Source organism: Scophthalmus maximus, chromosome 17 (genome assembly GCF_022379125.1).
Source record: "Scophthalmus maximus strain ysfricsl-2021 chromosome 17, ASM2237912v1, whole genome shotgun sequence".
NCBI classification, from domain to species: Eukaryota; Metazoa; Chordata; class Actinopteri; order Pleuronectiformes; family Scophthalmidae; genus Scophthalmus; species Scophthalmus maximus.
The window spans coordinates 3,603,643-3,618,941 of NC_061531.1; the positions used below are offsets into that span (position 1 = coordinate 3,603,643).

The 15,299-nt window shown below is 44.4% G+C and overlaps 1 protein-coding gene across 4 annotated transcripts in view; it reads left to right on the plus strand.

Annotated features, from left to right (window-relative positions):
- The window catches only part of hdac5 (histone deacetylase 5), a 51,949-nt gene that overhangs the window by 12,627 nt on the left and 24,023 nt on the right, over nucleotides 1-15,299 (plus strand). For 2 of the 4 annotated variants that reach the window (XM_047327988.1, XM_047327989.1), the window contains exon 3: nucleotides 11,104-11,190. The exons of 1 other annotated variant lie outside the window; for it this stretch is intronic. In XM_047327988.1, the coding sequence (XP_047183944.1) occupies nucleotides 11,104-11,190 (87 nt within the window). Of the gene's footprint in view, nucleotides 1-1,725; nucleotides 2,788-11,103; nucleotides 11,191-15,299 lie in introns of those variants that run through there. One more of the 4 variants, XM_035614604.2, reaches the window with a different exon arrangement.

Consider the following 15,299-nt stretch of genomic DNA (forward strand, 5'->3'; position numbering starts at 1 on the left):
CTTGGTCTGAACCTTTTTTGTATAATTGATGTCATTGCTCATCATGTGCCAGCCACACTGTTACTGAAGAGTGACACGTTATACCTCTATGTCTATTTTCAGATAATGAATGAGTCGGGGGATGCATATGTGGGTGTGTGGCTCTGTAAAAATAGGTAAATATGTATAGTGACGGCTTGAAAGGGATTCATGAATATATATATGTATTATATATATTTTAATGGCTGTGTATTTCTGTTGCAGCAGATAATTTTAAATAAATTGGGGTTATATTATTTATGTCCCTTCCAGAAAATACATAAATACATAAAATTCCATGTTTGTAGCCCGCCCCCCAAGTCATAATGAGATCTGTGCCCTTAGGGAGGAAGCTACCACTTCAGTATCCCTGGTTGTTGTTTTTGAAAGTCTGCTATATTGCAGTAAAAGGTGCACAACATGCAGCCATGTTCTCCGCAAAAATCCTGCTAACGCATGAGTTATGGCACTAAACAGGAGTTGTCACCGGCTGAGGCTGATGAGGATGTCTTTCGTTTTGCGGGTGTTTGGGCACAAACCAAATCATTGGTCAGATATAAAATTTGACATGACGATGGTGCTAAATGGTTACGTAAGGTTCACCAGTGAGGACCATGAATGCCTGTGCAAAATTTGGTGCAAATCCGGGGGGGGGGGGGGGGGGCCCGCCCACTGACTGACAGGTGATCTCCGGGAAGAGCAGTATAGCGCTGAAAGCCCCCCTCTCACAACTCCCCCTCCCCCTTCACCTCCTCCACCCCACCCCAGAGCTGTAGGCTTACTGCTCTCTCCCCCTCTCTCTCTCTCTCTCTCTCTCTCTCTCTCTCTCTCTCTCTCTCTGTCTATTTTTATCTCTAGCTCCTCCTCCTCCCTGGCAGGCTATTTTCAGCTGTAGTCCCTCCATCAACCCCCCACCTCGTGTGTTAGTAAATGCTCTGCTCTTCGCTCGTCTTCTCTTCTCGTTTTAAGCAGTCAATGTCAATGCACACACAACAGGAAACGGTGAGCAAAAAAAAAAAGAAAGAAAGAAAAGACAGACAGCGATGAATGAAGGATGAATGGAGGGATGGAGGTTTGTGCCTGCGTCCCCTCTCCGTCTTGCTGCTGATGCTGCGACGCTCGCTGAAATGAGACGAGCCGCCGCCGCCGCAGACGACTTTCTCTTCTTCCTTCCAACTTCCTTTCCACCCAGTGATCCACTTTCAGTCTCTCTCACTTGCTCAGCCTCCTCGCTCTCTCTCTCTCTCTCTCTCTCTCTCTCTCTCGACATTCATTCAGCAGCCCAAAGAGCGTCACACACACACACACACACACACACACACACACACACACACACACACACAAATCAGCCAATGACTCTTAGACGATGAATATTAGCCGTCTGACCATCAGCTGTTTCTGGTCGCCTGCCTTTTCTTTTCGTGTTCAAGGGATAAGAGCTGGGCTCGTCTTCTTCAGCTCAGCCTTTCCTCTCTTCTTTTTTTTATTTCTTTATTACACCGCTCTCTCCCTCCTTCCTTCCATTTCCCTCTCACTGTCATTCTCTCAGCTCTTCGTTCTAATTTTGGAAGCATGGAACCTCGGGGAGCGCTCTCCCAGAGCTATTTACGTCCTTGCCTCTCCTCCTCCTCCTCCTCCTCCTCCTCCTCCTCCTCCTCCACCCCCTCTTTCTCTCTGCCTCTCGACAGTCAGGAGGAGACCGGCATGAGAATCCTTTGATGCACCAGAGCCGGGGAATTCGGCTTCTCCCTGTCTCTGTATTTTTGTTGTTTGTTAGCTGTGTGAAGAAGCAGAGCGGCTGCAGCGGCTCCAGCGGCTCCAGCTCTCCTCGGGCCGAGCCCCTTTCCGTCACTCCTCAGCTCGTGCAAACGCACAGCTTTTTTCACCGCGAGCCACCAGATTTCGCCGATTCCCCTCTGGCACTCGGTGTCAGAGTTTGGCCGTCGGCAAAGACTCGCAGAGGGGTTCTCAGCGCACCGGAGGAAACTTTTTTTTTTTTTCCATCTGCAACGCTGACTGGTACACCTCAAAAACACACCGGCCACTGTCACTGTCTCAGGAGCCGGGGAAGTGTTGTGCATGGATCAGGACTCCGGGTGATGTAGAAGTCATCTTTCTGGTCGTTGCAGCTCCTGGCCCTTTTCTGGGAAGCTTGTGTTTTTAGAAACATTTTCAAATTTCCAAACCCTTGCAGAAAGGGTGGCTCCCTGGAAGCTGTAGGCTGAGGCAACAACGTTAGAGAAGAGGATGTTGCCTCAGGTCTCAGCGGCTGGTCATCGCAGCACAAACTGAGCAGCCACGAGCAGCGGAAGCTCCGAGCTCTTTACTGGATTACACAAACAAAATCTCAGAGGAGTTCTTTCTGGATATATCTTAATTTTTAAAAAAAAAAATTTACGGAATTCTTTGTCATCTTTTTTCTATCCACCTAAAGATCGTCTCAAGTTAAAGGAAGTTTTCAGTCATTTTTGAAAAGCACAGCTCAGCGTCTGTTGCCCTCCACAGCTTGAATCCTAAACTCAAGCCATGGCGGTGTCTCGAAAGAGAGACTGACTCTTTTTTTGTCTGTTCTTCTTTTCGCGACAAAATAGAACGCTGCCCCTTGTCTTGGCATGCTGTTGCGTCCCACAGTGTCAGGATTGTGCGCCATGTTGCAGACCATCTATGAGACTGAGTCCTGCTTTTCCTCCGCTAGCACAGACAGCCACCACCAGCCTCTGGAGCTCCTGAGTGGCAACAGGGGCTCCAGCGCTGCCATGCCCACCACCGGTGAGTCATATCTGGAAAATAGGTGTGTGTGAGTGTGTGTGTGTGTGAGGAAGGAAGGAGGGTGGGGGGGGTGGCTGCTGGAGCTGGAGCTGTTGTCATGCGATGCGCCAGAGGAATGATTGTGTGTGTGTGTGTGTGTGTGTGTGTGTGTGTGTGTGTGTGTGTGTGTGTGTGTGTGTGTGTGTGTGTGTGTGTGTGTGTGTGTGTGTGTGTGCGTGTGTATGCGTGTGAGGGTTGGACAGTAGATGTAAGTCATAGGTTTTCAAACCGTGATGCTCGCATTCCCTTGGGGCGGGGGGGTGCAGACATACAGTTCGAGTGTCTTATCGGGTGAGGGCCAGCTTTTCGGAAAACAAAAGGAAGCGAGTGGTTGTAGTGTGGTCCGCTGGTTTGGCCCGCTGACCAACACGGTCGGCAGTCGTAGCAGGAGCAGTGGCTGTGACACCCACACACACCCGCTCATGAAGGCAGTTTTTGTACGAAAACTTATTCAGATTTGAGCACACGTGCGTGATACTCATTTTTAGATTCAGAGTGGCTCATCTCTGATAAATGTTCACAAATCCGCATTCAAGTCAGAGAAAAGAAGACGCTCCCCAACAAAAGTTCTGCTCCCTTGTAACATCCTCCCTTGTGCTCTTCACGCTCTCCCCGAGTCGTCTGAGGCGCGTTCCCACTAACTCCCCTTCTACATGTTTTATTCAAGCGGACGGTCGAGTCATTTATCGGACGCTCAGACGCACCCGGTGCGCGAGCAAAGAAAAAAATATTCGGTGGAGGCAGTGAGACGCGTGGCTGTGAAAAGGAATGGGACTCCGTTGCCAAACAGTGAGGGGAGCCGAGGTTGGAGCGTGGCTCCATGCCACCTCTTGATTCCTGGAGGTTGTCAGGTGGTACGAGCAAGACGCACATTCACTCCTAATCTTCTTTTCGCAAATTATGCTGTTGGCTCACTGACCAGCCCAGGTCAGTGTGTGTGTGTGTGTGTGTGTGTGTGTGTGTGTGTGTGTGTGTGTGTGTGTGTGTGTGTGTGTGTGTGTGTGTGTGTGTGTGTGTGTGTGTGTGTGTGTGTGTGTGTGTGTGCTCTCAAACTTTACAGGCTCACACAGACCTGAGCATTCTATGCTGTAGGGCGAATTCACCGTCTGTCCCTTCAGCTCTTGTCGCCCTGTGTTCGCTCTTCATCCTATATTGAGCAAACTCATTTCATAAAAACTGGTTATGCACTTCATATGACACTGATGCGTGTTGCATACAACTGCTTACTGTAGCCAGTGGCTGCAGTTGTGTGAACTAATCTCAGCAAAAAAAACGTTCAGAGCAGCATGTGGTTTGTAATTCCCTCTCTTACTGTTACAGTAGGTGGCTCGGTCTTGGTCCTGCAAAAAAAACACCTTGTCACCTGTTGCATGTTTTTCATCAGATGCATTTAGTTGTGTGAACAAAGAGCAAACATTAATTTCTTTTAATCTTTGTGTTTTTAATCTCTGTTTCGCTGTTGTTCGTGTTGAGTGTTGAACCAATACATAAAAGCTGCAGGTTGTGAAACCTGGACCGAGTTAAACGATCAAAACAAATGCTACAAACGAGAAACGACAAAGGTGAAAAGTACGAGGCGGAAGTGTTACTGACAAATAAGTGGGAATAACGTCAAGTCATGACCGGTAACAACCAATCAGGAAGCAAATGCAGGTGGCTGAGTCCATCGTTGCCAAACTTTTCCATGTATGCGACAGCGCTGTCCCGGAGTTTTTAAAATTAAATGAGGCCTGCGGTGTTTCCCAACTTTGTCTACAACTTCCTTTTTAGGTTCTCGATAGCTCCAGAGTTGTGTGGACGGCAGGCGTCAACTTGGCAGCAGTGATTGGTTTAACTAAAATGTTTGACTGTAGCCTTTAAACCCGCAAAACAGCAGAGGGTGACAGTAATCTGTGGGTTGCACATAACCATTTGGAATATTGTTATTATGAAAATGTTGACCAGTACGGGACAACAGTGCATGCATATATGTGATTGAGTCAATCAGATGTTGTCAAAGACATGAAGCCTGGTGCAACACAACAGACGGTACCCGTGGATGACCCCACAGGCTGCCAGCCCATAATACTTCTGACCCCCTCGGTCTCCATAGCAGTGCCACACATGTTACTCCTCTCCCTCTCCCTCTCTCTAAGCTTCTAATTTGTCTAAAGTAAACACAGCCATTATACTATTTTTACCTCACGCACTGTCTTGCTCTGTCTTTTCTTTCCCCCTCGCTGACTCTCTCTCTTCGGGCTTTTTTTAGAGTGTTTTGCAGGGCTGACGTCATCGGGCCTCTTTTTCTTTGAGCAACAGGACGGGGAGAGAAAGGCGAGAATAGAGGAATACTGGGCTTCCAGAAATACCACCCAGCAGCAGCAGCTCTGGAGTAAGAAGCAGAGAAAGGGAAAGACAAAAGTCCTCCAACATGGTCTTCATCTTCTTTGCTTGTTGTCTTTTATGAACCTTTCTTTTGCTATTATTAGCAGCAGCAAATTTTGGCCAGCACTCAGTGTAGCATCTTGGATTCTCTGAGTAAATCTTAAATAAAGGATACAAAGCACTCCTGTCAAAGTCAGATGCTGGAAATTCCCAGTTGCAGGGCTCGATGCTTCCGTTTTTTCCTCTCCCCCGAGCAGCACACGTGCTCCTAAAGAACTTTAGGGGCCCAGTAAAAACGTATCAAATAATGTGTTTGTGAGGAGACATTTACTGGCAAAATGATTGAACAGACACAAGGTTTGATCTGTTTTTTGCTTCAAAGTGATGTCTCCATCAGATTATTTTGAGTCCTTTAATATTGGACACGTGCCGATAACAAAATGTCCCTGCACGTTACATAAATGTCGACTTAATAGTCTGATGTGAATGAAAGTTCAGTTGGGAGAAAGCCTCCTCTGACAGTGGATGTGACGGGATTCCACCAGAAAGAAGACGTCCCACTCTGTTGGATATTTAGGACTCTGAATTTTGTAATACCAAGTAGTCGCGTACACATGCTCAGAAATACATTTTTACAGTTTGCACAGTTTGAGTCGCAAATGAGAGTGAAACCCCCCATTGTCGACTTGTTGGGGATTGTAGTACAGAACGAGTGCATTCCAGTGATCCAATACCAAGAGACAGAAAACAAATCTTCGCTTCATCAGTTGTAGTCATTTTTCTTTAGTAATTGAAATTCGGTACTGTGTCACACGTGTCGGACTTCAAAAGTAATATGAGGGATAGAAATGAAGACGAACCTATGAAATCATCACATTTAATATTCGTGCGGAGCAACCTTCGTGTGGCACATTCTCACAGTCAATCAGCAGAGGCTTTCGTAACCCGGCCCCCCACGATGCCTGTGGGTTTGTCTGTCTTTAGTCTGATCTCCAGCAAGTGGAATGCAGCTCAGTCAGACTGAGATCAGATGACCGACTTGGGGCAGTCAAGGATATCAAACCTCTTCACCTTTAAAAGCTCTTTGGTCGCTCTGTGCGTATGTGCGGGATCGTTGTCCTGCTCAATGACGGCAATCCAATTTGACTGAATCTGATTACAACAAATGCTTGTGTATTTTCTCCGCGGACTGCAGCCTGGCCCTCTGGTTTCTAATGGTTAACCAGGAGTGTTGCAGTCATCGCCACCAGTTATTTTCTTGACGGTCGACGAAGAAAACTCGTCTGCCTAAATCCCGGAGAGTTCAACCTGCTGATTTTACCAAACCATCTACTTTTGATATCTCATTGTCTTGATCCTGATAACCTTCTGGGGTTGTTCGGTCCCCGCCTCACGTCACATACTGACAAACGACTCCACCACAATCTACAGGTTCATTACAGCAAAAAACATTGGAAAACATTCAGCTGCAGCTTTTCCTCTTTACCTGGGGCCGAGCGTCTCCGTCACCGTTCAGCATAACGAACGTGCTGCCGGTGGTTGGTCACGTCAGCTCTAAGTAATGACCTTGGTGACAGGTCTAAATTAGACATGGCTGTTTGGTGTGTGTGTGTGTGTGTGTGTGTGTGTGTGCTCTTTGCATGCCGCTGTCAGTACTGGTCAAAGATAGCCGCTGTGTAACACCAATGTACAACCGCAAGTGTTTCTGAAGTTCCGATAAATCCGACAGAGTGAGACATCTTCATTCTTTGCGTCACGTTACTGTCGGTACGGCGTTCTCCATCACCAACTTTCACTCATATCATTTCAATAGATGAAACTTCAGGAAGCTTATATGAAATAAGGTGTGTCTCAGATAAACAGGCCATTTAATAAAGTAACGTACATTGAAACGCAAAAGAATTTTGACGGTCGTCCATCGGCCCACCCCTCGTCTACAGGCAGCTGACGCTTATTGTTGCTAGGTTACCAAATCCATCTCCGAGATCTTTGCACAAAGGGTTAGGGTTTTAAACTACCGTTAAAAAATTGTTTAATTTAGAACGGTTCGTTAAAACAATGGAAAGAAATCGCATCCTGACATCACTCCATGGTGTTGATTTTAAATATTGATCACACAACAGTGTAACACAGTCCCTAAAATCAAGCCTTCTTGAATTTTATTAGTCAGTGAGAGAGAAGTGACATTGACGAGCTCAGTGGTGTTCTAGTTTAAACTATCAGGTGAGGACCCTGAGCTCTGTAAAGTGCCATAATGACACACTCTTCATTCTATAAGAATATCTTATAAATATATATAAAAGGGACTACTTTTTCAAACTTGATTGAACATCATATTACTGTAAAAAAAGAAAATCATCTTAGTGTATATTCAGGCAAAAATTGTATTCTTTATCCGTACACGTTTTTCATTCATTCAGTTTCAGTTCTAGACATAAATCTTACCTGAGATATTTTTTGGACATACAATCATATTTAAGTTCTAATCTTAGTTCTTGTACAGGTGCTGATGCTGGGACGCCTTTGACAGGTTGAAGAAGGTGTTTGTGTTTAAGTGACAGTGTGTCGGATTTAGTGGCATCTAGCGGCGAGGTTGCATATTGAAGCCAACTGAACGCCCCTCGCCTCAACCCCCCCTTGGGTGTTCTACTGTAGAAAGTTGTCTGTGCAACGGGGCCATTGAAGAGGACCCGCTTCAATGTGGAAACAAAGGGCTAACCCTTACCCTAACCTGAAAAGATGATGGCATCTCTTTCAACCTCAGTGGCACTTTGTGTTTGGTCCTGCTTTTTAAATCTCACAAAGATAAATTATAAATCAGTTGATTGAGACAGAGATTTGCAGATTAATTGGACATTTTCACCGTATATGTATATATATAAAAAAAAGTGTAACTAATCCAACTAGACCAATGAAAACATGGTTTCTCAGGTTCAATCATGAGCTTGACAAACTTTGTCAATAATTGTCCTTCATGTTGCATATGGAGTCATGTGAGCACCAAGGAGACCGTGTGCACGTCTCCCCGAATTTACTTCCTGGACAAACTGGATGCACAGTCCGTCTTTCATTCTTTTTACTGCGTCCATCCTTGTGCACGACTGACTGTGTATAACTGTGAGCTGAAGTCAGTTAGACACTTGTATGATTGACTGAAAGGTTTCCTCCGACCCGCCTTTTTTTTTTCTTCAGACTGTACGTTGGTGTGCTTGTGTGTGTGTGTGTGTTTACCAGACTATAAATGTCTCCAGTTTGACGTCAGACCCTGGCTGCTGAGGAATGCTGCTCTCTTGCCAAACAGACTGTTGTACACACACTCACAGACCGGTCTCTCACATACACACACACACTGAGGCAGTGTGTGTGCCGAAGTTGAAGGGGAGACACGTGCGTCACAGTGAAATGCCAGAATATTTGTTTAGGTAATTTAGATGTGAGTGGCCGACACACCGCACGCACACACACACACACACACACACACACACACACACACACACACACACACACACAACCTTGTACCTTGTTTATCCCTGGCACTCAGTTTTTGGGTCTGACCAACTTTCTCTTGCAGCAGCCTCAGTGACTGAGCTAACGCAATGGTCACAACTGGGAAAATCTGAAACTGAAACTTTGTCAATGTGTGTCCATGTACATGTGTGTAAGGGGGGAAAAAATGATCTTTTCATTTAGCGAAAAAATGTACAACTCCTTTACTCAATATAGTTAAAGTGCTTGTACCCCTCTCGTCAGGCTCAGGTTGGGATTAAAGCCAATCGAGATTTGATATGATGAAACTGACCGTGATCCTCCGGGGCAGGGCTAATTATCTCAGCCTTTTCGTGGGTTTAACTCTGGACCCACGTGGGAGGCAGAGGCTGAAAGGGTACGCCAAAGAACTGCAGGTGACCAATCAAGAACGCCTTACTATAGAACGGTTTAAGTGCAGACTACACGTCAGGCACATACTAATTGGATTTCCTCCCCTGGCCAGTAGACAGGAAATAGTCCTGACGTCCCAGCTTGTTGCAGTGTGCGCCGTCTTCCAGGAAGAATGCCTGATTCAGAGGTGTAATCACCCATGCAGGAGAGCTTACAATGGCATGGGTCAGGGTCATCAATGTCCTGCTCAAAGGCCCATTTATAGGCGCTGGTGCAGCGGAAACACAATAGCGGAACAATGGTCATTTAGCTTAGTTTCCTATGATCAGAAATATATATATTCACTGTAGAGTACCAGGTTCACTGGTACAGACTGGTCTGCCACAGATGCCCCATCGAATCCACTAGTCACTTATCCAATAGTTTTCATGCAGCTGAAGAATGTACAGCCAATATTCATCAGGATTAATTTTAGAGCTGCAACAGTTAATCTATTAATCGATTAGTAATCCACTACTAAATTAATCGTCAAAATTCTCTGATTTCGGCTTCTTTGTATGAAAGTAAAACTAAATGTCTTTAGTGTGTGGACAAACAAACCATCATCTCGGGGTTTGGGAAACAGTGTCTACATTTTTCACTGTATTATGACATTTCATGGACCAAACAACCAATCGATTAATCGAGAAAATAATCAACAGATTAGTCGATAATCGTTCAATTCTTTTCATGTTCTCTTGGTCACTCAAATCTTGCAGTTTTGCGAGTGATACTTTTCTTCTTGAACATCGTCACTCGGTGACTTCCACAGATAATCTTTGATCCAGGTCAGAATCTCTTGCCCGCCGGTTTCTTAAATGCAGGATAGCGTGAATGGATCAAATCTGAGCGGCTTCACTTTTTGGAGTGTTACCACTGCGGCCTCTTTCAGCTCATGTTCAGTGGCCTGCCGGTGCTCTTGTTTCAATCCCCATCTTTTACAGCGCCCCACAATCTGGTGGCTTACCTGTTCAGGCTGCTCCATGTGGCATTACACACAAAACTGAGGAAACCCTGGTGTTTACATCTTAAAGGGGCAGAAAGCATTTTTGGAGAAAGCCTGTTCCTCACTTTGTTGTCCTGCTCTGGCCAGGCCGTGACCATTTTTGGAATTTACGCTTGTTTCCGGTTTCGTAGTTGAATTCTTTTGAACGGACACCACAGATCCCATTCACACATTCCTCATGTCTCTAAGACACTTCATAAATTCTAAAGGTGCATTGAAGGATTTATGAATAGCTGGTGCGGCCAATGAATCCATGATCACACAGTGCCATTCGATCACAGCAGCAATTTTCCCAAACGATGACAACTGAAGCTGTTATTCCAGATTAGGTTAGAAAACGCGTCTAAATCTTTGCTTGATGAGTTCACATATATTTTATTTCATCGGGTGAAATGTCAGCGAATACCACTGTGTTGCCCTGAAGCATGAAAAACATATTAATTCTTTCATACTGATTTGCCCAAGTGGCTGCCAAATCAGTGCAATGCAGTGCATTTGTCACTGACCTAGAGGATTGACGTAATAAGTTTTGAACCTATTACACTAATTTTTTTCAGTTTCCACCAAACTGCTACAAATAAACAACATGTTTGTCTGACGTACATACTGTATGTATGATGGATTTGAACATGTTCTACAGTCTCCTTTAGCCTAACCACACTGACTATAGGCTAGGCTAAAGCCAAGGCCACATACAGTAGGAGTAATTCTAAGTCAGTGCTACCCAGTGTGCTAGGCTAATGCTTGGCTTGTGGCTATTTATAGGCGGCGGTACGCTGTGTCCCTCACTTTCTTACAGCACTAACACAACTCATCTGAATAAAATTACCTGTGCGCACAAACACACACACACACACACACACACACACACACACACACACACACACACAGTGATGTAATAGTCTGCTGCATCCCTGACAACATTTCCCAGACTAATCAATCACTCATCTCTCTCTCTCTCTCTCTCCGTCTGTTTCCCTGTCCTGCAGTAGTGGAGGTGAAGACCAGCCTCCCGTCGGGCATGCAGAGCCCAGTAGAAACAGCAGGCGAGCACAGAGGAGGAGGTGGAGAAGGTGGTGAGTAGGGAGTCCTCTAAGAGTCCTTGAGGGGGTGGGGGTGGGGGGGGGGGTGGATTCCAAGCTCTCCAAATGGAGTTAGATTAAATGAGTCAAATGTGTTCTAAAAGTGGATCGGTGGCATGCCAAAGAGATTTGAGGGGGATCCTAAGCAGTTTTTCCTAGGGGGTTTTGTGAGGCTCTGGGGGCTGGACACCAGACCCTCTGGGGGAAAATTTTGTACATTTTAAAGTTAAATCCATCAATCTGGTGAGGTTTTATAGCAATTTAGGAGGCTGGATCTATGAAGAAACTTTAAACAATTGTGTGCTGTAGTAAAGAATTAAATCATAAACACATAGGTTTTATGCATATGAATGATGATCGCCACCATTAATATCTTTACAACCTGTCGTGTTGCATTGACACTGACCCCCACCCACATACCAATAATAAAAAGGGTGAAAAGTAGCTTCTTTTGAAAACATAATTATTTGCATAAAAACAATAACAGCACACAACAATTAACTGTACAATGAACATAAATAGTAAACTCATTATTATTATTCCCTGAGGATATTGCATTGCATCAGATCATTTTGACACCATATTTTTAAGACCATAATTCTGTCTGTATTATGATGTTCATTTCATTTCCACTATTACACATATGTTAAGTGTTCTACAAAGAAATTAAGTTAATGTTCAGACACACACACACACACAAACACACATATTTATATATAAAGACATCTTCTTACTAATCCTGCTTATTATTCAACAAATCTTTCAGTCATATCTCGAGTACCTTTCATAAGCCTCACACAGGAAAGTGCAGTGTTGAATTTGGACACAAGTTATATTCAGTATTGATACATTTTGAATAAACAGCTTATCCGCGTTTCTGGAGCAGCAACTGATGGGACTCATCAATATAAGAGACGTCTATCTGTTGTCTATCTCGACAACAGCGGGTCCACGACAACAGCGAAAACAGCCGATTTTCCGGTTCAGGGTTCTGTCTGAGTCTAGCTTCACCGAACTTTGCAACCGGTTAGCAGCTCTTTATGCAGCAGCTGTGGACTGAGTCCTGCAGGTCTTCCGCCCACAGCCGATCTTTACTCAAGGCAAAGCAAACAGTCGGCTCCAAACATGCTGAGAACGGCCACTACACTAGTAACATTATTAACAACAAAGCGGAGCACTCGGCCTCTCCCTCATTTTGTTATTCGCGCTTGTGTATATGAGCGAAGGTAGAACATGAGTGAGCATCGCGGGGCTGGGTGGCAGACTGAGAGGTGCTCCGCGGAAGCAACGGTGCAAAACACACACACAGAGACCTTTTTTGTTGTTATGAGAAGTGTAAAAACATTTTCGGTTGGTTATGAGTCAACGGCGCCACAAATTAGACTATGGAGGGCCGCCACAGTCTAGGTAATTAATGGTAAAACACTGCTCAGGGTCCTTGGGTGGGTGCACGAGTTGCTGAAAGAACTTCTGTAAAGAATCCGTAACAGCAGTCAGAGATCTCTAGAACACCAGTCAAATAACTTGCCTCAACTTACCTCGTACTTGTGCGCGGCGGATGCAAGGGGGTACCAGTCTTCAAAGGGAAATCTGCCGATTTTACGCATCGCAGTCTTTTTTTCAGATGTTGGTGGGTGCCGCTTATGTAATAAATTTCCTTAGGCAATGTTGGCTGGGGCCGATCACAACAAGTTTGAAAATGAGAAAGTCTGAGGGAGTGGAGTTAGACAGAGGTGAGCGCGCCAGACCTTTTGAGACCGTTCCCTACCTCTGCTTTGGCTAGCGGCTACTGTAGGTTTCGAAAAGGAAGAATGTCTAAAATAAAAGAAAGTGACTGTGAGGGTGGATGAGGCTCAGGAGAGACCAACAGCTGCAGTTGACACTGTATTTTATGCTTCCCATACTTTAGACGACTTTGAGAAGACACTGAAAAGACTTTTAAAAGACTGACGTCCTCAAAAGACAACGTGTCATTAGTCACAGAGTTTTTAGTCACAGTCTAGGATTTTGCAAAGACTGGGATCATTGCAGGGTCACCATTTACAAGACTGCAACTAGATTCCTTTTTAGATTATTTTCCATCATGCTCCATGGTGGAAGTTTGCAGGAAGATAAATTGTTGAACAATGGAGAAGAAACAGCAGCTTTTAGCCACAGGTGCCCTAGTGTGTGCAATGGTTTGCACAAAAAATATAAGCCAACAAGAAAAAGAGAAGACGGGAATCGATGCTCCAACATCGCATGGAGACTCAGATGAAGCCTTGGAATGCGATGTTGCAGCATCTATTTTTCCCCTACACGACTTAATGCTTCCTGTTTGGTTCTGGGAAGAGCTCACCTATTGGTTGGGGACAATGTTCACGTCGCTATCTGCGTGAGCGAAGTCTAAAAGCTTACGATAATATCAAACACGGTCGATTTGATCGGGAAAGTCGAGACGAGACAAAGGCTGACACCAAACGATCTAGGCGACGGGTGCGCGCCTAAACTCTAGAGAAACACTCTTTTGTCTCTGTTATACTGACAAGTCGTTTAGTGTAAGGCCAGCATAAAGAGCTCGGTTTTGAAAAGGAAGAATGTGTAAAATAAAAGAAGATGATTGATGACATATTGGGTTTATATATATTGCCCACAGAAACTGTTTTTACTAACCAGGCCCTGATCTACACTCTTGCCCAAGTACCTTGAGTTACTTCTATTTTACCTTGTCTGATCACTGTATAGGACATTAGTGCTGTCAAACACCCAGCATGTTAAACATAAATGGGAAAGAGAAGGAGGAATAGTTATACCTGACGATGAATGGGCAAATATTTGTAAATTACAGTGGAAAACCACAGCCTCACACAGTTGGAGGGAATTTCGGTGGAAGAATATCATGAGATTCTTCATTACCTAGCTCAGAAGAGGCATCAAGGTGTTGGAACAAATTGCTGGAGGTTATGTGGTTCAAATGTAGCCAACCATTATCATGTATTCTGGGATTGCCTAAAACTTGCATTTTACTGGCATGAAGTACAGAAGTGTCTGGAAACTGTATTTCAAATTGCTATTCCATTTTATGTTCTGACAATATATTTGGGCAATATAGCATAAAAAGTTAAATCAACAGCGGACAAATATTTAATACAAATATGACTTGTTGGAGGGAAGAAAGCCTAGGAAGTGGTTACAACCAGATGCCCCAAAATTGGAAGATTGGTTTAAAGTTGTTCGCGAAATTTACATTATGGAGAGACAAACATTTTCTATAAAAATGCAATCAGAGAAGTTTGAGGGATTGTGGTCAAAATGGGTCAGGCACATTAGCCCACAGAGACCGGACCTGCTTTAATTACAGTACCTTGCTAAATTGCCATTTAGGTGAACCATTGCAATGAGTGCGGTGTGAGAAGACCTTCATGAATGAGTGAGTGAGTGTGACATCTTCTGTTCAGATGTTCAATTTTTGTTTTAAGGTAAAATGAAAGGGAGAGCAATAGATGGAAGAAAAGCTTCACTTGGCTGGATGCAAGTGTCAGATTGATGTTTGTTATCGGTATGTACTCAATATGTATCTACAGGTGAAGAATGTTATGTACCCAACTGTCCTTTGATCTCCTGGACTTTGTATGGCCTCCCTGAAAAGAAAAATTGTTAATATTTCTACGATTCACTTGAAAAGTAGATTGAGCACTAGACACGTTGCCAGATCATGATCAACCCCTACCTCTTATAAACGAACAGTTGAATTTACAAGCAGTGAAACACCATATACCAAGTGAGTACACTTATAGATGTTGCTTTGACATTACTTAGTCTGTTATGACCACTTGCATAAGGCGGCTAATGTTAAATAGTGTTTTCAAACTTAAGACAAGCTATTGCTGTGTATCTGCCATTACTCACTTGCCCTCAGTTATGAGTCTACTTTTGCTACATTTACACTACATTTTTGCAGTTATCATTATTTTGATATTGTTACTCGTGTCCACAGCGGCTTCTAACGATTGTTTGATCATCAAACAGAGTCTGAAACCCCATCGCCCACGCTTATCTGTTATTAAAATTGAGGCTGGGTCCAACAAGTATTGTAATTTTCCTGACAATCAAGCAGGTAGAAC